Genomic DNA, 22,158 nt, shown 5'->3' with positions numbered 1-22,158 from the left:
CTATTATTATTACCTTTATCTTTTATTTCCGCATATTGTCTTCTTTAAATGTCAAGCTTAAGGATCGTAACTAGAAAACAGCTGTTCACAACAGAAAGTCTGTTAATGTCAAGTGGAGTAGAGTCTTGTTGGCTGAGCCACTTTGTCTCGTGAGGTTTCGTCACCAGTGGTTTGGGCGTGAAGGGACTTGCGGAGGTCGCCTGTGTGAGAGGACCATGAAAAGAACATTTCCAGTTAGTTTTTGAACCTGTAGAAGGAAAACAGCTTAGGTTTGCACTACTTTGTTGCTACCTGTTTAGTACTACGAAAAGCCCTAAAATAACTAGCACAATCTATACTGCGTGTTTCCACTGGCAACCACAGTTACCATGGTGACCACAGGTCCATCATAGTGTGAGTAATGAAGGTCTTGTTAGGCTGCACACAGAGGAGGGAAATGTTTCTGTGCAGCTGTTTGGATTTATATGTCATGCAAACCTCAAGGTCTTCACCTGAATGCTCTTGTGTCAAATTTATGCACAGTGCAACGGGAAGGACTCCTCCGCACTGCATGTTCACAGTTTGTTCACAGAAAACAAAGAAAGGCTTGAGTTGAGAAACTAATCTAAACATTTATTGCAGAAACAAGCATCAGACACCACATCTTCTCATTTCCATTCTTTTATTCTCTCTCTTTGTTCCATTATTTTTAACTACGGTAATTATGGCTTTCATTTCTCTCGTAATTTCAAAGCAGTCTGCATAGGATGCACTTTTTCCATTGAGGATAAGCACTTGTGGGAAGTAACTGTCAGAAGATGTTTGACTGGGTAAGGTTTTTCTTACGTCAGCTTCTTTATAGTTAGAATCACACCAGAAAAAGTCCCACTGCTACAGCACTTCCCCTTAACCTTCTCACTCCTCTGTCTCACACTGACGTGGTCCGAAACAGAGACATCAGAAAACATATAGTATGCTATGGTAAATAAAAGATCTCATTAATTAGCAAAAACATTGAAGTAAATAAATTCCATTGGTCAGTCTGGTTTTCAGAAGCCTATTTGAAGCTGAGAAAATGTAATAGAAAGTTGATTTTTATCAAAAAGTGCAGCTTACTTGTTGAGGTGCTTAGTGTGTAAAGTTACTAACGAAACATAAGCAAGAGTACAACTAATAGAAGTTACTTTCCAACATTTCTTTTTTTTCCCCATTTAAAAAAAAAAAAAAAAAAAAGACATTCTGTTTCAAAAGAAAAATTACACGACTAGGTGGTTCATAATCTTCATGAGAAATGTTAACTCTATCCCTTTTTGTAATACTGAATGCCATCGGGGACTTGTTCAAAAATATCTACACATTAAATGATAATTGCATACAAAAAGCTTCAGCATCAGATTACCAGTTACAGTAGTCTGTAGTTACAACATGAAACAAAATCTAGTGATAAAGTTTTCTGCTTGAAAGAAATATAGAAGTGTAAACAGAGTCTGTATGACCAGAATAAAACAAAAAAACGTGATTTTAGTCAAGCAGGGAGGGCTCTGAAGGACGAATGACAGTGGGTCTGTTGGGTGCAGCCGGAGGTCTTCTGCTGCAGGAGGAAAGAGGAGAGGAGGTGTTGGTGGGAGGCGAGAGAAAACATGCGAGGAGAAAAATATCATCAGTCATGCACCAATTGTTCCCAAAAACACCAAAAGCCAGAATGTACAGTGCAACCCTTCATCAGTAGTTTTGAATGCAAAGTAACTTTTAGCAAAAGAGGATGTGAAGGTTTGTCACAGTTTTGCACGTTGTTTTTGTTTTTTTTCCCCCTTTGGTTGGATGAAAAGTTGGTCTAAACTGAAAGTGAATCACAGAAAGATGTGGAACAAGATGAACAAAGTTCCATACGCTGGACTGGACTCTGCTCAGATTTCTGCACATTGCAAACATTTTTACACTGAGTGGATGCACTTAGTTTGAGTCTAAGATTTACAAATCCAAGAAAGGTTCTGAACAGTTTCACATTGGTTGTGGACAAAATCTGCTGATTATCAAGTGTTGTGCTGAAATCTGATTTCCTGAAGAATCTTATCTCAATTTGTCCAAAGATTAAAGTAAGGCCGTTGTAAAATGTCCAAAACATTCAACTATAGACAGTGGGTTTTATTATCAGTAAGATTAATGATCAAAAAGATGTGCCATTATCTGAAATGTGTCAACTTTTTTAACTCGAAGTGGGCAGATGAACTCAAGTAGAAATGGATTGAGACAAAATGTCAGATTTGGACAATGAGGTAAAGGCTTTCACGATAACAATATTATTCCTATATCAACAGAAAACCCGCAAAAACAACCCAGATTACTATTAACTACTTTAACTTTTTTTAAAAATGTTGTTTTCTTTTGTTAAATGAAGTACACTTTTGAAAAAAGCAGGTACGGTCTGTATAATTTTAAATCAGTAATGTTTTGATTTTATCAGCTGAAATCACGATATTAGAACTGTTAACACAGTAACAATATTTTGTTCTTAAATCATAATTAGTGTCAATATGTATATCACAAGACTCCAAACTGAGACATTATTCGACTTTGCTTTATTCCTACAGTGTGTTAAAGTATGACTGTTAAGGTTCCTGAATAAAAAAAGAAGTGTGTAAACAACAATTAACCAAATTTCAACACAGTGTGATGTCAGCTTCACTCTCTCTACATCACAGACATGAAGGACATTAAATTGATGAGTGTGAGTGCTTACATATATGAAAGGTTTTACCTGGGAATTCCAGGAGGCAGAGCTGGAGGCACACGGGCCGGCCTTGATGGAACAAGAGGCACAGCAGTAGAGTTGGCATCTGCATAGGCTGACGGAGGTCCTGGTCGAGAGGGCACAGGCGGTGCCCCAAATGCTGGTGAGGGATTTAGAGCAGGTGGAGCACCCGGGGTAGGCCCCCTCGCTGCTGGGGGTCGGCTTGGAGGGGGTGCTGTTGAATTGGCAGGACGGGATGCTGGAGGAGGACTGTGACAATGAAGAGAAATGGTATTGACTAGCGACATTCAAAATTTGATTTAAATTTTGTTTCAAGTAAAGGAGTGATCACTGTATGAGCCGGTGGGAGACAATTAAACTTGCTTGTATTTGGTAAATTGTTAGTGTTAAAAGCATGAGATACAGTCCCGTGCAGAGGTAGTGACCCACCCATAATTTCTTTATATTGCCAGTAACACAGGAAACAGGTGCAGTGATTTTACAGAAATGTGCAAACAAAAATGGAAATGCAGTACAGAAGGCAAAAACAAAGTTTAGACATTTCTATGTCCATATTTGGTGTGAGCACCTCTATCCTTCAATACAGCCTGAAACCTGTTAGAAAAGCTTTCTTTCTTTCAGTAGTATTCAGGAATAGTTCTCCAGGCTTCTTGAAGGACATTTCAAAGCCCTTCTTTGGACGTTGGCTGCCTTTTGTTCTGTTCTCTGTCAGATGATCCCACACTGCTTCAATAATGTTGAGGTCCGGGCTCTGGGGAGGATTTATCCCTCCATAAGATCTGTTGCCACTGCTTTTCAGTCCACTTCTTGTGTCATTTGGCATAGCTCAGCCTTTTCTCCATGTTTCCTTTCATTAAGAATGGCTTCTTGACAGCCACCCTTCCATGGAGCCCATTTCTGATGAGGCTTGGGCCAACAGTAGATGGATCAGCTGAAGGTCCAGATGCATCTCTCAGGTCCTGTGTCAGGTCTTTGCTGGATTTTTTCCTCTTTCTTAAAGACATCACTTTCAGATACTGATTATCTGCTGTAGATAGTTTTTCAAGGCCTGACCCTTCTTCTTTTACCCTCCACTTGTCCAGTTTCCTTAAACTATTTAAGGATACACTGCACATCGTGCTGAGATATGCCAAGTTTTTATCTAAAAACTCGGAATCTGGGAATCACCTTATTGGTGCAGAAATACTACTTTATGTCAAACTCTGTTATCTTTGGTATTTTTCATTGATGTAGCTAAATAAATGGGAACAAATGATGTGTCTCTGCAACAGGTTACTAGTAACAAAGTGCCTTAAGATATAATTTAAAAGTGGCTACTTGCCAAATTGTCAGTTGTGTGTAAACATAACAGTGGTTCATTACGTATCTTTATACTTGAATTATTATTATTTAAAACTGCAAAAGCTGCATCATTCATCATTCATTGAAAACAGATTTAAATCTCTTTGATAAGAAAATATGAATAGCTAGAAAATGCTGTGTTTGATTCTGTCTAAACTCTGAAGTAGCAGTAAATTACACCTAAAAGCTATTGGATGACCTCTGGTGGACATTTTGAGAACGCAATAAGCAACTTGTGTTGAGGAAAAATGTTGAGGTTTTGATTCTATATATACAACAAATATACAATATATATATATATATATACACAAACACACAGGTATATATATATATATATATATATGTGTGTATATGTATCTTTATTGTCACCTTGGGTCTTTGGCAATCCAGTTGTCATCTACTGGTGGCGGCACAGGTACAGAAATAGTGGATGTGCTGATGTCTCCGATGATGACAAGAGCTTCTTTCAGAGCATGATACATCCTCAGCATCTCATCTCTCCTCTGAGCCTTCTCCACAGACTCCTCCATCAAACTTCCCTGGTCTCCGGCTGAGTACAGGTAGGCCAGCAGCTCAGAGTGGATGAAATCCTTTGCCTGGACATAAGATTGGAAAATCAGAGTAACCTGTTTTATGAGTAAGTCTAAGTTTTTTTTTTTTGTTTTTTTGGTTACTTTGGGACAGCCAACAACATATAATCTTATAAAGCAGTTTACCAGGGTTAACGTTTCTTTTCCACCTAACTAACAATACTCCTTTTAGCTATTTTAGTGTCTAACTGCTCCACTACTTTCACCAGCTTAAAATTTTTAGGTCTGCATTTAGTGAGTTAGTCAGTTAACATCTTTCCACTGCTGCTGGGGAAATAGTGGAAAAAGCAGCGAACCTGAATGAAAAATGTCTAACAGGAAAAAAAAAAAAAAGCATACACTGTTGATCATGAGATGCATGATGGTCTTGGGCATGAGGTCTCTGATGGATTTGTTGACAATGCCAATGTACGAGTCCACAAGGTTGCGGATGGTCTCCACCTGGCGCTCCAACTGCGGGTCCATGGACACCGTGTCGCTGGGAATCATCGCGTCCTCATTTTCAGGCTGCAGGATACAGAGACCGGGAGAAAGGTAAGTGGCAGAAATAGAAATAGAAATAAAAAAATGTCTTTTCTCAGTAAATTCCTCAGTATGACTGTTGATAAAACTTTTGAGTTTTTTTTTTAAACTGCTCAGTTTCAAAGAGGAAATTGTAAGAAAACTCCCAGTACCGAGAACCTTTCGGAAAAAACTAAACAAACAGAAGAGTTTCAGTTCTTCTTATTCATTTCTGGGCACACTCATTACGAGATTCTCAAAGACAGCCATGTAGGTTTCTGAAATCCCCAACTGGATAAGTTTTTATTTAGCAAATAAAGGATACCTCTTTGTCAGGACCTGTGTATATGGTGACGTCAGACCTGTCTGCATGATTATGTTGTTCATCACTGTAAATGGCTTCTAATTTATGTTTATGTATAAGGTTTGGAAAAAACAATCAACACTAAGCAATACATGCAGTTATTTTTGACCATGTTGGTTTGTTGGTTAATGTCACTCAATGACTTTTGATAATCAGAACATTTGCTTTATCTGATAATCATAATAATATATCTGATACATGATACCTGTTTTTAGTTATACATTATGTACTGAGTTGTATTTGTTGGTAAATAGCTTAAAACACTAGTATGGAGTGGCACAGACTGAATAAGGTAGTGTCGGAACTGGAACGAAGAGCAACGTTTCGTTAAACAGAACATTTCAACTGAAAAATGTACAGTGGTTTCTTTACATTATCATGTATATGCAAATATGCAAATTCATATAATCTATTTGCATGTATCCACTATAAAAGTAACTACTATTTGCAGATGACATGCAGTGAATACACTCATGTGCACCTGATCTTTCTCTGGGTAAACACCGGCCCTGAGGAAGGAGGCCTTCCAGCTGTCAACATCCTCCTGGGTGTCACAGGCCAATTCAATCTGACGCAGGTCTTTGTACACATTCCTGTGAGGCACACATATATCCGATCAATTACCAATGATCCAAACCAAAAGAACACAAGAAAATGTGATGTTTTAGAAGACTGGGGCATCCACACCTCTGTTCTGTATTGAAGATGGCAAAGACGTGCTTGCTGGACATGAAGCCCTTTTCCACATCCCTCAGCTTCAGGTTGTCAAGAGGCAGCATGTACTTCTTCTCTTTTTCCTGACACAACATCCAGTGATGTAAAAATAATTTGTCAACTTCCTTAAAAAAACACACACACACTCAAGAGAGCAATGTGAAATGGTTTCACAAGTAGTTTTCTTTGGCCTGTGGCGACAACTTTACGACAGTGATGAAGTAATGACTTTCCCAGGTGATTACCCTCCTCCCACATAGAGAGAAATTTAGTGTCCTGTAAACAGCCTTACCTCCTCATCTTTGTACCATGACAGAGACTCAGCAGTCAGGACAAACCAGTAGTCTTTGGACCCTCCCTTCATGATACTGATGTTGATGGTAAGCCAGCCTCTGCGGATGACCTGCAAACAGAGTCCAAACAACCGCTGACTGCACTACTCATCCCAAGAAAGAAAAGGAAACTACTAAAAACAAATCCAACTTCAGTAGATACAGAATATACTCTGGAATTAAGAGACACTCCTCTCTTATTTTTCAAATCAAACATTTAAAGGAATCAGATCATTGAATGCCAATGTATTTTACTTGAGCAATATAACAGCAATTTCTCCTTTTTTACTTCACTCACATGAAGATTTTCAACTCACCTGAGTAATATTTACTCTTCAAGTGAGCTGACAAAAGCTTTGACCTCTCCTAAAAATGGTGTCAGGGTTCTAATACATTCTCCATTGAAAAAACATTTACCTTAAAAGGTTTATTATGTTTTGAAATGCAGTATGTTGCAGAATATTATCCATAAGATTGTACTGTTGCTGATGCAAATAATGCGTTTTATTGAAGCTGTAACTGTGAGACACAGAAAGTCAACAACTCTGATCAAAGAGGATCGAAACTAAAGCCTGTTCAACTAACTGAGTAATGGAAACCTATGGTGCTTATACAGTCGAAGAGGTGTGCACAGTATTCTTGGATGTAAGCAGTAACTCAAAAACAGACAGTCTCAAAAATCAAGATTTGATGGCTAAAACACTCAACTATAGGCTTTGAAAAGGTGGATAAAAAAGCTAACTTATGATCTCTTGTGATTTTCTATACAACCATATTTTCAAAATAGTTGGGAGACTGTGTTAAATGTAAATAACTTTGTTGCTTCCATCAAATTCAAAATGAGCTAAAAAAATAAAACAGTTAAATGTCTCATTTTCAAAATGTTATATGAATTCTATGTTCAATTGTGAATTAAATTGATTTATAAGACTTACAAATCATTGCATTCTGTTTGTATTTACAGTAATTTTACAGTGTCTAAAGGGAAATGGGGTTGTATATCATTTAAGTGAAAAGCACTCTGCATTTGTAATCAGTCCATTTTAGAAAACAAGTAACTTTTTAGAATATAAAATAGGGAAAACCATTTAGATACAAATGTTTGTGTATCCTCTCTTTTCTAATTTCTGTACTTATCCAGATCTGGAAAATAGTAAAAACGTAATTCCATATTTTTCAAGGCTACAGAGGAGCTCCTTTGTGTGGTCTGTGGCTATAAAATGACACAAAAATTACATCTTTCGCCCATCTGCACCACTAAATAAGCCATAGCCCCAGGTCTGCTCAAGGCTGACCTCAAAAGTAGAAATGCTTACGCAAGAATGGATGTCCCTCATTCAATGATAGTGCTTATGCAGCAGCATTATAATGCAACGGTAGGATTTGAAGATGGACCCTGCACAGGTCAACCACATGTGATTACTACTCATCAAGATTAATTCATTTATCTGTAACCATCTGTGAAACATGTTTTATTAGCATCACAAGATGTGAATTTTAATTTCCCCATATTCTCAGCCTTCTTTTGTTTGGACACCCAAAATAAATGACTACATAGGAAGATAAATGTAAAGAAAAAAAACTGTTCTGTTAAAATGAACAAATGTATTATTAAAAACAATTACAAGTGGTTCATTTTTCAATTCTGTGACTTTACATGTTCATTTACAGACGGAACAGTAGCTTCTCTATCTAGAAAAAGGAATAAATCTGTACGAGATTTATAAATAATACATGACAGATGGAGTAAGTAAAAACAAAAAAATGAAGGGTTCCAAGGACAAGCCTTCTTCTTTGCATACCTCTGTTCACCACCTCTACTCTTACATAGCCATAAATGTACTGCGGAGTTAAAAAGCCAATTTGTCAGAGCTTAAAGACCTGAAAAACTATTTCTCAGAGTCAGACACCGAGTAATCTTTCAAGTCTGGTTGCACACCTCACTGACTTGGGAGTAATCTATTTACCTATAGTAATAATACCAATAATAATATATGCCTTACTATTTCATTATCATGATGACATCACATGATGACTGCTGTCAAACTCAACCACTGGCAATCCTAACGCACCACCCTGACCGCGTAAGCTGCTGCGTCACAACAAAAATAACTGGAGCCATTACTGTAACCATATGACATTATGAGTCAGAGTGGTTCACAGATGAATCACACCTGCAAACTGCTGCTGTTGCTTGTAAATGAGCAACATTTTATGACCAATAAGTGAGAAGTAGTGAGAAGGGTTTGTCTAGAACTCTCCCAGTTTGACCATTTTGGAAGCAAAAAAATATGTCAAAATCTACACTCTTATACATTTCTTACGAGACACCTGTAATTTCTCATAATAAATCGCAGAGTATCACTCTCATTTCCCTCCTCTCCATCAGAAAACACAAGTCTTGGTTCTCGACATGGAGTTACTGTAGACTCCCCCCACCACCACTACCAAAACAGGAAGCAGGGGGCCATGTTGCTTACCAGAATCTCTCTCCATGCACCGTTAAAATTAGAAAAAGGGGAAGAGACAAAAGAAAGGGAAATAAAGAGAAAAGACAAACGAGGCACAAACAATAGCATGAAAATGTGAAGTAACAAAGAGCAATAAAGACAAGATAGATGGGCTGAAGAAAACAATGGAAAATGTAATAAATAAAATAGTTGGAGAGCGAAGCAACAGAGGTGTGAGGACAGAGGAACAGATGCGCACTGAGTCTATATTTACCTGATTGGGCATGACTCTCTTCTTGGTGGCATTAGCAGTGGTCCTTTGCTGGGCACTGCAGGAGAGAGTTTTGAGACATGTTGCTGCCAGTGTGAGTGAAATGTTTAATTTACATCCTAAACATATGATGTTTTCTATGTTCTACCATGAGTGAAATATCGGTTAATGAGATTTGTAAATCATTGCATTCTGTGTCCCAACTTTTTTGTCTCCAGGATTGCATGTTCTTATTTCAGCGAACATATTCTTTTTACAACAAGAAGCACTTCTAAATACTAAGACTGTGTACACGAAAACTTAAAAACTTATTGTTTAACGATGAAGAATAGCAAAACAGCTTTATATATAAATGTTTGGTTTTTAGGTCATTTTGACATACAAATGGTGGAAGTTTCAACATGACTAACATACATGGTGAGTAACTAGACATTGCAGTTACACAGCTCGTTCACTAGAGAGCAGCGAGGAGTTGAGCTGAAAACGTCCAACTTGGCCCTGTCCTGTTGAAAGTGAATAACGGCCAACATGTAAGTAATTTAATTTGCTCTCGAACATCACTTGACTCAGTATCCAGCCTTGCCTCTCCATAATAGATAATGTTATGAAATTTAATTGCTTTGAAATTCAATAACCGTTTCATCTGATTGGTCAGACCCGACACATGACTAACTGGATGTTGAACAGAACTGCATGGAGAAGATTTAGGGCAGGAGCTATTAATAAAAAACAGACAATATTGTTATTTTTCCAAAGATCAGGGTGACATATTCAAATGACAGCTTAGAGAAGGCATAAAATGTGGATATATAAAATGAACAATCACATCTGGAAAGCATCAAATACCCAGAATTCAGAATATGAAACCAATTCATTTTGCTTGAAGAATGGTAATTAATATAGAGAAACTAATAGCAGTTTTCCTGCAAATAGGTTGTAGTTCACTGTATTTTGAATAAGTGAATTCAATACAGTGTGAATAAAATAAAATTAGTGAATTCCCAGTAAAACTGTTCTCAATTACATTAATTTTAGTTTCTGATATTAGCTACCACAATTAATAGGACTGCACAACATTAGGAAACATGTAATATGCAATAATATGAAATAATATCATAGTTGAATGTCATCAGAACAATGATTTGACATGACAAAACAACACTTCAGTTTATGGTATAGCAAAAAAAGCAAAACTCCCTTTAAGTCGAATGCAGTCCTCATTAATAAACCCTTTGTTGTCCTACGATCTTAAGTCAGAATATCATTTATTGCAGTTCAAGCAGTCTTTTGCTACTGTGATATTGCACATGTTGATGTCACAATAATGAAAATTTTTTAATATTTTGCAGTCTTAGCAGAGCCACTTAAACATACAGTCGTTAATACTAATACTCGTTATACTGACTTTACAAACGTGACATCTGATGAAATGAGCTTTGACAAAGTGCTTATTTTCATTTCTTTGGTTGCACTTAATACAAGAAATTACTCAGAAAGTTAGTTTGCACAGCTGTTCTGCAGAGCAGTTCTGGCAACACTCTTCAACAGAGTTTAGCCACAGTTAGTGCAACACGTTAATGCTACATTTATTGAGTTTATTTTTTAAAGAAATATGCAGACAAAGTCACTAAACTGACAGTGAGTGAATGAGAGGAAATATGAACTCAGAAAACTGTCAAAATATATCAGTATAAACAACATTGTGGGATTTTATAGCCAGTTTGAGAAATTAATAAAGAGAATAGCTGATTTTTAGTTTAGAAAAGTTGGTTAACCAATAAATCTCTGCTGATCCTGACGACAATCATCCAGAACTATTAGCAGTTTGTCTTACTTGGCAAATCCAATGAAGTCCTCGTGGTTAGTGTTGATGTAGGAGAGTTCAATGTCAATCAACAACAGCACCTGAGAGGCCAAAACATCACATGTTGCTTTATGTGCACTAACAAGTGAAACTGTGCCACTATCGAGGAAGGGTGCATCTCGTCTTATTACTAACACACACTCAAACACACACACCTGGTCTTTGGTCTTGCTGTCTCTTTCTCTGACATATGTGGTGACGATTCTCTCAGTTTCTTCTCTCAGTCGAGGGTATGAGTCCAACTGAAAAATACACAAATACACTGCTGCGGACTGATGCATATAATTACATGTTACATAGCTACTGTATGCAGGTTTACATAACAACTTATGAGCAGCTATGCCCGATCACACAGTATATAGACATTACAGACACAAGCAGACTGATGAGGCATGCACCAACGGGTTCCCTATCAGCTTGAGATTTCTTTTAGGGCTGTCTCACAAGTGTCCCATCCATCCAATCCAATTACGTGGAACCAAATGAGAAACCAGCAGCAGCTTTGTTTACTATGCCACTGCAATGTCATCTCAAGCTCATAATGAGTCTCGATGAATCAGGGGGAAAGATCAGGTTAAAGTTTAGAAAGACATAAAGACTTGATAGGGTGTGATGGGTTCTTCGGTGGGGGGCATTAAGGGAGTCAGGAGTGCAGGAAAGATTTATGTAGGCTGCTAAATTTCAAAGTGTGAGGGGGTTACCAATCCAGTGCTGATGGGTTTTTCAGGATAAAAAAAACGGGTAAGATATTTAATTGAAGGTCAGCATGGAGGGAAACAGCAGCATGGGTGTTGAGTGAAGCCTTGAGGCAGTGGTGAGGGGTAACAATCAACAACACTGACAGTGGCAAGTTAGTTCATTAAGTTTGTGACTGCTCTCTACCAATCTCTGCTCCTGCATTTGTTTTTACCCACCACTCTCTTCCCTTTCAGGCTTCTACTATTCACATTTACCTTTTCAGTGCACTTCCTGATCAGGGTGCTGAGCTCGGTGACGACGAGGTCTACGCATTTCAGACAGGGGTCTTTCAGCTTAATGATCTGCTTTTTCACTATAGCCTCAAACGCCAAGTCTGGGGTGAATAAGCCTGTCCTGTGGCGAGGCATCATGGGAGTTGGAGATTTGATACCAGGTCAAAGAAAGGGAAGTGTAACATGGACCATTATAAGAAAAATGAAAACAATAGTCGGAAGATGAAAGGTAAAATTGAATGGAAAAGTTTTGGGGGAAAAATGAGGGTTGAGGAATATGAAAAGAAAAAGAAAAACAGGAATTCAGTTAGTTTTTCTTAAAGTTCAGAACAGAAACAAGCTGCAGGTTCTCATGCTCCATACACATGAATAAGAGCTTTTTAGCCATGATCTGCACCAGACAATATTCAGTATCTTAACACTTTATTTTTACTCCACCACAAAGCAGAGCTTTGTCCACAGCAGAGCAAAGCTAACGGACCAACAACAATGCAAACACAACTAAGTGGAGCCCACAGCTAAGATTGTTCCACACATTTCTGAGACAGTTCCCAAGTGGCAGTGAAACACTATAACATGTCGATGAGTGTTTGCGAGGCAGCAACTGAGACTGTACAGAGAACGATGTTCATCCCTCAAAGCTGTAGCTTCAAACAAGACCTGCAGCTTGTTTTGCAATGAACCTGCACAGGAACATGTCTAAGTCCATCTGCTTGTGAGCACACAGTCATCACACAGACATCATTCCAATGCACTGCAGTACAGCCAGGATATTCAACTCTATTTAACACCTGATTAAACAAGAACAGGCCTATCAAACTCAATAATAGTCCCTACTGAAATATCCAGCCTAAGCTTGTAGCTGGTGAACAGCTTGGCCAGCTTGACCTGAGCATTTGGTAGATGCCCAACCAGCTTGGTTTGTGGACAGTAATTTTGATTCTAAGAGCTTGAAAAGGGGCAACTGGACTTTCTTTTTCTTGGTTCAGTTGCCTTTATTCAGGCTCTTATAATTACCTTGACCTGGATCATTGAGAATTTACACCAACACACTATCATTTTGAAGCCTAAAATCGTCCTCATCTTGGGTTTTTACAGTTTGAAGGAACATGTGACTTATCCATCTGATCAGTACCCCGAGGAAACTAATAAAGCATAACTTAATATCTTAATCTAATTCAAATTGGCAAGTTAAAAAAAAAGGAATCACCCCAAACTGTTGTCATGAAGGGAAAGGACTAGATATTCTGTGCTGTAAACATATCTATTTCTGCTACAAAGATGGAGACTTTAGTCAGTGGGGACTGACTTATGCCAGTGTTAAGTGATTATTCAAGGAATTTACACGGTAGCTTCAAGTTTCTCCCTCTGATGTTGCTGCTTGAATTAAACCAGCTTAAGCAAGTTTGTGAATCCCAAAAATCCACCAAGAGCAACCTCTTAATGTAGACTTTGCTTGCAATGTGTCCTCAAAACAAGCTCTCATTCTTCTACTCCTGGTCTTCTTTAACTGTTAATTTGTCTAAATGGAAATTGAACCCGGTACATCGTTGCATTAAGTCTGTGCAGATACAAAATGTAAATCACACAGGCCTTACACACAAGCAGGTGTGGAAACTGTGAATTGCATCTAAGGCTTGAACCTGCTGGCCGCTGCATTTTTCAGTAGGGGAAGGTTCCAATCCAAAAGAAAAAAGTCCCAAATTTTTTCAAAAAGCACATTGCAATAAGATAAAAATGATGACTATTGTAACGCAGGTGGCACCTGGCAGCACTAACTGTGCATTGACATGACAGTCTGGAGGATGGCCATGCAGGGATACCTTATTGGTGCACTGTCTGAATGTGTTGATGAGTTCCTGGATGACCAGGTCGATGCATTTCAGACAGGGCTCTTTCAGCTTAATGATCTGCTTTTTTACTATGGCTTCAAACGCCAAGTCTGGGGTGAATAGGCCTGTCCTGAAGAGCATACAGATAAGACACACATGGAGACACATGGAAAGAGTGTAAAACAAGCACACAGACAGCAAAGACACAAACAGACAGACAGTGAGGAAGAACATATGATGAACAGGAACAACTGAATCGGAACACAAACATGAGGTCAACAGGAAGCCTGAAGGTAATAAAGCAAAACTGTCATAGATAAAACAAAACACATATGTCAGAACCACGTAACAGAGGCTGCTGACAGGTTAGCAGACAAACATGTTACATATGTTGTTGGGTCTTTTTCATGCTGTTCAACTTGCCTGACTCCATGGATGTTCTTGATGGCATAACTGATTTCTTTCCGCAGCTCCTTCTCATCAAACTCCATCTATGACACAAGAACCTGAGATTTTATTTGCTCTACGCATAATTCATTCCACCCTTTGACAAATATGGATACAGAAAATAAGGACATTCTGTAGAATTGAACTTGAGCCTTTTTTACACTTGAAAAAAAAAATACTTTAACGTCTTTGGATATAATTTCCTTTTTAAAGGTAATTGAATGAAAAAAACTGAATCACCTTTACTAGCTCAAAAGGAAATCGCTCATGAAAGATGCGGTTGATCTTTGCTCCACCAGACAAGTTGGAGGTATCCACCTGATCTCCAGACCCTTCTATGCACTTCTCAAAGTCCACGCCAAACTGCTGCACCATCCTATAGTTTACACATGTATATTCAATTCATTGACCTCTTGGGTTAATGTGTATTCTTTAATATCTTGATCTATTTATGTACTGTAGGTACAGACTGAAGCAAGGCCTTGGTCTTCCGTGCAGGGTCATCAGGACGAAAGTTCTTGTACTCCTCCACTTCCTTCTCTAGCGACAACAACTGGCTTTGCAGCTTACTGCGTAACCCTGGCAATGTGTCGCGGATGTGGTTGGTGAGTTGCTGGAGAGAAGTAAAGGTTAACAAAAGAGAGGACGTATAGCTTGAACATTTGCTTAATTTCATGTGGATATTAAACTTTTTCAATGACTCACGCAAGTATGTAAACTTTCCAGTCTAAGCCGCCATTACTATCACAAATGATGCTTAAACTGTAAATGTGCATGTATCATCAGAGGTGGGGCTAACCTGATTGAGGGTCTTCTGCAGATGTGGTGTACCCATTCGTTCTGCAATGTGTCTGTAGCCAGGATGAGACAAGAAGAACTTTCTCTCAGCAGCCAAAGCAACGCGGATGTCTTTCTTTCCATCAATATCCTTTTGACTCCGGTTCACCACCCCAATATAACCTACAGTGAAGAAAAATGCAAACAAGCCCCGGAGAGAGTCCTTAAAGTGAAACGGCAGAACAAATCTAATGGACGTGCTTAAGGCCAAATGAAAGCCTGTTGAGTATCTCCAAGACCCATGAAGACAATACTCTGTAGAATGGGATCATTGAAAAAATTTAAAAAATTTAAAAAAACCAACAATTTACATAAGAAACACAGTTTATATTCACACAGATTCAGACACAGTTTGCATCATATGCTGCTCTGAAAAAGCTGCAGAAGACTCATTTAATACCACAAGTACTCCAAGCTACTGGTATAGGACAATGTAGGAGCACTAATATCAAAAGAACATATAAAACTGCATTTATAATTTCATCTCTGACAGAATTTTAAATTCAGTTTTTTACTAAAGAACCTGTATTATCATGTGTGGACATCAATCTTACACAGAAATCCAAAATTTGTGATATCTGTATAAATAACAATTATTTAGTGTAAACTTTTGTTACATAAAGAATTCTGAGAAATAAAAAAAGGCAGCTATTAGCCTAGTTATAGCGATATTACATGTTGCTGTTAGAAAACTGTGTTCAACTATTACACACCCACAAAGGCTCTTGTCACTTTCACAGGGATGTCAGAATGAAGGGCAAGAAACATTAAAAGGCAACCAATATCTGAAAGATTGAATGATGTTGCTTTAAGAGACTGATGAAGCCATTTATGTTAAGGTCTATGTTAACTTGTTCAACTAGTGGTGGTGACAATTCCAACAATTCAAATCAAATAGCATCCCAAACTTCATGTCTGTAGAACACCAAGTGTCTTAATGCTTTCTGACTATGTGTGTAGCGTTACCTCTGCGGAGTGGCAGTAGTTTGTTTTCCAGGATGTCTCGTGCATCCGTGCCCTCATCCATCAGATCCAGCTTTGTGATCACACCAATGGTCCGCAGCCCTGAGGATAAAAGTGTCACAATTCTGTGCCTTTAGTCACATGACAAACTGGGTTTTTTAAGATTCAAAAGATTATTTAAACATACAACTCTGTGAGATCAGCAATCATTGAACCTGTGGTTACTATCCATTATTCAACAGTGGCAGCTCGTTACCTAGAAATTGTTAATAATATCCTCCTGGTTTGAAAGACAGAGGGCCAAAGGGGGAGATAATCTAACTTAAAAATATTTCAGCTAAATTATTCAATACATCTTAGCTGCCAGGAAGGTTTTTAATAATGTAACTGTTAATTATTCAGACAAGCTTGTTCCAGCAAAGTTAAAAAGAAAAGGAGTGCTACTGACTGCAAGTTTCAGAAAACCTCATTGGTTTTGTACCATATCATGGCTACATTTAAATATTAACAAACATCAAGCAGGTTTCAGAGAATCAGCTTACCCTGAGGGTCCACCTCCTTGGCAATCTTGAGGGCATCAGAGTTGGCCAGGTCTGTGTTGGCCGGGGTCACAGCCAGGATCAGACAGCTCTCCTTGGTGATGAACTGCAGCAGCATGTCTCTGATCTGATGTTCGATATCCTGTGGCTGGTCACCCACAGCCACCTTGGTCATCCCCGGCAGATCGATCAGGGTCAAGTTAAGCACTGAGAGTAGAAGGTGGAAGGATTAAATAAGTCAGTGAGAGGTTCAAAACTTCCAATAAGATATTTGACTTTGTGTGTGTGTTACCATTAGGGGAGTAAACACGTAGATTGATGGGAATGGGGGAGATGCCCTTGTTGGAACCTGTGAGCCGGTCGGTCTCTGCTTCGATCTCCATACGGACTTCCTCAAAATCCACAAACTTACGTCCTTTACAGTGCAGAAACTCTGCATATTCTACATGGAGAAATTAGTAGTTTAGACAGCAGTAAGGGTGATGTACTGACGTAGGAGGATCAGAATATTCAAGATGGCACCATGCAAAGCAGTCTACTAACTCTAAGAAAAATCATCTAAATGGGAGGCAATAAGCTTTACCCCTCACTCTGCTAAAATGATCCTAAAGTACCTGTGTAATGTATTTCCTTATTAAAAAAAGAGTTCATTTTGAGTAAATGCTTTGTCTTTTTCTCTTTTGAAGGTTAACACTAACTGTCACTCAGTGCCAGGTGCTTAAACACACACACATGAAATGGATGTTCATTTAGACTTTTTAAAAAAAAATTTATTAAACCGATAGCTGCAGACAACTATAGTACGCAAATTACCAAAATTAGATATAGTTTTTCTAAAGCCACGGCCAGGTATCTGCCATTTGGAGATTCTAAAAGGTTTTTTAGTAATCATATTGGCCTTTCTTAAATAACATTTTAAAATCTTTCATTTAGAAAAAAAAAGATCAACATCAAATACAATAAATAAAAACTATTTAAATCTTGGGGAGAGACATAAATGCAGAACTCCAACCCTGTCACGCTTTTCTGTGTTACTGAGTAAGATATCAAACCTCTTGTGGGGTTTCAGATTAAAACATTTTGTGACATTTTTTTTCCCATATTTGTATGATTTTTATTAACTTTTTTACACTAAACACACCTGATTACTTATTAAAAATCCTGGATTTAGATGTGCCGACCCATCACCAACGCTCAAGACGTGTGTGCAAGTGCTTTGTTTCTAAAAAAAAAAAAAACTGCAGACATTTTGCACAGATTTTAAATAACAACTGAATTAAGTTTTTCTAAACACTGGCTCAGGTACACTTCTGAAAACCACCGTCAGTGAACAAATCTACAAGTGAAACCAAATATATGATGCAGCTTCCTCTGGGCCTGAGCTCATTTAGGGTGGACTGTAGTGAAGAGGAAAACTGTCATTGTGATATGACTGAACACATTTTTTAATTCTTTTTGGAAATAATGTGTCCTCCAATTGAAAGGTGGACACGGTTGAAAAAGCCGGCATGCCTGTTTTTTTAAGAACTAAGATCTTTAATCTTTTCAGTAAAAATGAATATTCAAAAGATCAGTGGAGGTGGAGAAGGTGACAACAACTAAAAAGACCTGTCTGTGTTTGCTGCTTCATAACTGTACAGCATAAATGTAAACAAAATCAAACTGCAATGATTTGCAAATAATTGAACCCCTAAATTCAACTGAAAATAGAAAAAAAGACAAGATATTAACCGTTGAATCTGACAATGTTTTTTGAAAAATACATTTTGATGTTGTGTATGATGCTACAAAATGTTACAAAAATGTGTTTTGTTACAATTAAAACTTTATAGAACATCCCACAACTATTGAGATTAAGAGAAAAATGCTGCCATCATAATGAGATCTTTTTCAGGGAAGGTTTTTCTTATTTCAGCAGATGATAACAAAACCACACTCGTATAACAAAAAGAGTACAGGTGAGAAACTGGCCTGCCTACAGTCCAGACCTGTCACCCACTGACAACATTCAGACCATAAGAAATTGAAGGTGAGTCAAAAGCTGCAGAAAGTCTAAGTCAAGCAAGTATGGGGAAACCTATTGCTTGGACTATATACTTATTTGAAAAGCAAAATCTCTGTTTCAACATTCGATTTGTTGTCAAACTATATTCAATCAAATGTAGGGTTTTCAATGATTTGCAAATCATTTCCGATACTTGCCTGCTTTATTGTTGACCAGCTGAAGGATGAGAGGGCGACGGGTAACAATGCCAGAACCTCTTGGTAGAAAGTCCCTTTATGAGAAATAGAGGAAAAAGTTTAATACACAAACAACTCCAGGATATCTGAAGACAGACAGCGATTGTTGGACAAAGATGAATCACAACAATACACCAAATCAATTCTTTGCTATGATTATTGAAAAGGAAAAAAACATTTTAAAAATTAAATTATGTTGCTTCCATCAGCTAAATAAACTAAGACAGGGATCTGAGTTTAATGCAAGCCAAAGATAAACATACAACTCTGTTCATAATAAATCAGAGAAACAAACATGTCCCTCTGTCCTTTCTCATTAGATACACGCTCATCAGAATGGAAACTCCTGTTCAATAGAATTGTGATCATTTCCAGGTCACTGGCCTAACATCTCTCCAGGCACTGAGAATATGTCCTCGTCTGTCTTTCCGTCTGTGTGCTTGCCAGGTCAGCCGCACGGCCTGAGTTTCAGGATAAGGTAAGCAGACCACAAAAACACAAGAAAACACGCATATGTGCGCTAAGATAATCATTTGAATGCATACACGTGGATACACCCTGTGCCTGAAGTTCACTGCTGACAGAGCAGACAGGAAGTTACACAACTCTGATTCTCATCCTGTTTCCTCATCTCTTCCTGTCACTCATGAAACCGCAACATGACTACAAGCAGGACAGTTAATTGATTAAAATTTAATTTCATTAAAAAGTCATTTATCCAGTAAACTGTTCTCTGCTGATTTGTGATGAACTATTCTGTTAAAGTTGAACATTTCATAATCCAGCAACATTATTTTTGATGATAACTTCTTGGTCTATCAAACCAAACAAAATTCAAACTTTTTCAGGTTCCCTCTCTGAATTCAAAGGAACATGTTCCCAATTTTAGTTGTTTATCCTTCACAGCTGAGCAACCAATAAAACAAAAATGTTCAGTGATTGGAAGCTACAGCCCCATTTCCAATCATTTTGGCATGTGACACTTAAGAACGAAGCCGTGACTGAATCCAATATGTTATTATAGCTTTATTAGTCCATTCAAATAGTGGTATTTTCAACAAATCGAAATTGAATATCAATGGAGGAGTCCCCACATCCAAACAGAGAAGCCCTTGTCTTTACAGTTACAGAGAAAACTGTAGCTACACAAATTTATGATAAGAACTGTTAATTGTACGTGACTAAAACCCAATTCAGCTATCTTCAATGAAGAAACACACCGATCTCAAAAGTCCCTGTCACGTCTCTGCATGTTAGTGGGCTAATTAACAAACATGAACACAGCTAACAGCTTCTGTGGGTATCTGGTACCCAGTGTGTCATATACACATGACAGTGCAGCTGGTGACATCACTGATGACCCCAGCACAAACACATCAATGCCCCTACTGTCTCCCTCCGCCGCTGCTTGGGACTCAGAGACAAAGGGCGACAGGAAAAACAGGAGACATGGCCGCCTGATCAACATTCACCATCTCTTGGACAACAAATAAAATCATTCTGACATGCCGAGTAATGTGCTTCCCTCACTTAAGACATTACAGCTACAGATATCTTCAATAAGGCGCCACTACTGCAACAATGCCATGTCTTCGTCCCCTTCCCGTCTCTCTTGATCTGATTTCTCTCAAGCCATGTGTTCATCTGATTGGAACCCAATCTACTATCTGTGATTATGTTTTACAATGTAATAATTTGAGCAAAGTCATCCTAATATATGGATTTAAAATATGGAAGAATTTGCTTCCTATTCTTTGTAAGATAAATTCAGAAATGCTCCGAGTTCCTACATGAGATCAACAGAGAAATACATCAGTGTTGGGCATGCTGGGAGGGCAAACTACATTCATTTTCATTTGTTTAACTGCCCAATTACTCATTATATCTGACAGCTACCTCATCAAACCTGCAAACAAGCCTTATGTGCTTCACCCTTAAAAGTAAAACATTGACCTGACCTATGTGGCACAAGGTCTATAAAGACATCTTATTTACAACACAACAATCTTAAGGGAAAAGAGTCTGTAAATCTTTGACAGGATGTGACTGTTACGACACTCTGGCTCATTTCTCTACTGAGAGAGTCCCATCTCACTGCACATTTTCATTGAAAGTATTTAAAGTAAAGCCACTTAAATACTTTTAAACAGATATGCTGCTGAATCAACAGCTGTATTCGTGCGTAAACTGCGTAATTATGGACTGTGAATAGCTCGGCTCAAAAATGGAAAGAATCCGTTGGACCAGACGTTCCAAACTGGGAGGCACCGATACACAGAGCGCGTAACTAAGTGCTTGGTTGGCGAGTTTTACGCAAAAGCTTGATGTTGTTTATTTTTAAATTGATCTACACAAACTTTAGAGTTAAAAATGGAAAATGTAGTACTCGGTGTCAGATTAATCAAAGATTATACAAAGTCATAACAACCTTCCGACGAAATTCTCCAGAACTGAGCTTTTCCCTGCGCTCTGACCGCCGACGACCGCTATCTGCGGCAGATCCAAGTTGCAGCTCTGGCCGATGGAGCTGAAGGCGTCCTGGAGCTTGTTGATTAGGGGAATAAGGTCTTCCATTCCCCGGTTTCCCATAGCGGCACCTCGGTGAGCCCTGCGGGCTTTATCATGCACTCGTCACTGGTCAAATAAGAGCCAAAGAGTCGCTTGTTCAGCAAAACAAAAGTTCCCAGATGTCACCGCTGCCTGTCAATGTCTCCTTTGATTTATTTAATTAAAACACAGTAGTCAAGAGCCGAAAGTCCCGACAGTGTTCGGTACACTGGTCAGCTGCTCAAGTGAGTGATTGCATGATAAAAGTAGCTACATTACACTGAAAACTTCTGGCATCATCCGGTCAGGCGACACCCAGCCTCCACCGGAGATTGTGGCTCCGCCTCGATTGTCCTTTGCTCATTGGGCAACAGACAAGCCAGTCAGTGCAGACATTTACAAATACATGGACGTTATGGCTTTATAATATTGTTGTTGTGGTTTACACTTTTACAGGCAACTAACGTTTCTCTTTTATAAAGAAAAAACAAAACATCCTCAAATCCATTCTGGTTGAATCCACGGAGCTAAGGACGTTCTTTTCCTCAGTTTTAATTTATGACATTTCGATTTTCTAAAAGAAGCAATACAGAAACAGTGTTTGTACTGGCTTAAAGCTAGTG

General features: G+C 38.4%; 1 protein-coding gene across 4 annotated transcripts; it reads right to left on the bottom strand.

The window, feature by feature from the left end:
- Nucleotides 1-700: 700 nt before the first annotated feature.
- On the bottom strand, nucleotides 701-21,948 carry LOC140305563 (dynamin-2-like). Of its 4 annotated transcripts, none has more exons than XM_072384481.1 (20): nucleotides 21,417-21,948; nucleotides 18,950-19,023; nucleotides 17,040-17,189; nucleotides 16,751-16,954; nucleotides 16,212-16,310; nucleotides 15,208-15,368; nucleotides 14,879-15,021; nucleotides 14,649-14,784; nucleotides 14,385-14,452; nucleotides 12,112-12,250; nucleotides 11,314-11,400; nucleotides 11,129-11,199; nucleotides 9,298-9,352; nucleotides 6,534-6,644; nucleotides 6,215-6,324; nucleotides 6,009-6,120; nucleotides 5,002-5,169; nucleotides 4,442-4,668; nucleotides 2,738-2,980; nucleotides 701-1,567 (listed from the first exon to the last, which is right to left on the bottom strand). In XM_072384481.1, the coding sequence occupies exons 1-20, from the start codon at nucleotides 21,575-21,577 to the stop codon at nucleotides 1,501-1,503; spliced, it is 2,586 nt and encodes an 861-aa protein (XP_072240582.1). In that variant the 5' UTR covers nucleotides 21,578-21,948; the 3' UTR covers nucleotides 701-1,500. The 4 variants fall into 4 exon arrangements, with proteins under 4 accessions (XP_072240582.1, XP_072240580.1, XP_072240581.1 ...); XM_072384479.1 differs by having other exon boundaries at nucleotides 701-1,570; nucleotides 21,417-21,942; XM_072384480.1 differs by lacking the exon at nucleotides 12,112-12,250 and adding an exon at nucleotides 13,953-14,091 and having other exon boundaries at nucleotides 21,417-21,940.
- Nucleotides 21,949-22,158: the final 210 nt, after the last annotated feature.

The sequence above is a fragment of the Leuresthes tenuis genome, unplaced genomic scaffold (genome assembly GCF_036924035.1).
Source record: "Leuresthes tenuis unplaced genomic scaffold, fLeuTen1.0.hap1 SCAF_4, whole genome shotgun sequence".
NCBI classification, from domain to species: Eukaryota; Metazoa; Chordata; class Actinopteri; order Atheriniformes; family Atherinopsidae; genus Leuresthes; species Leuresthes tenuis.
This window is presented reverse-complemented; position numbering and strand designations above follow the sequence as displayed.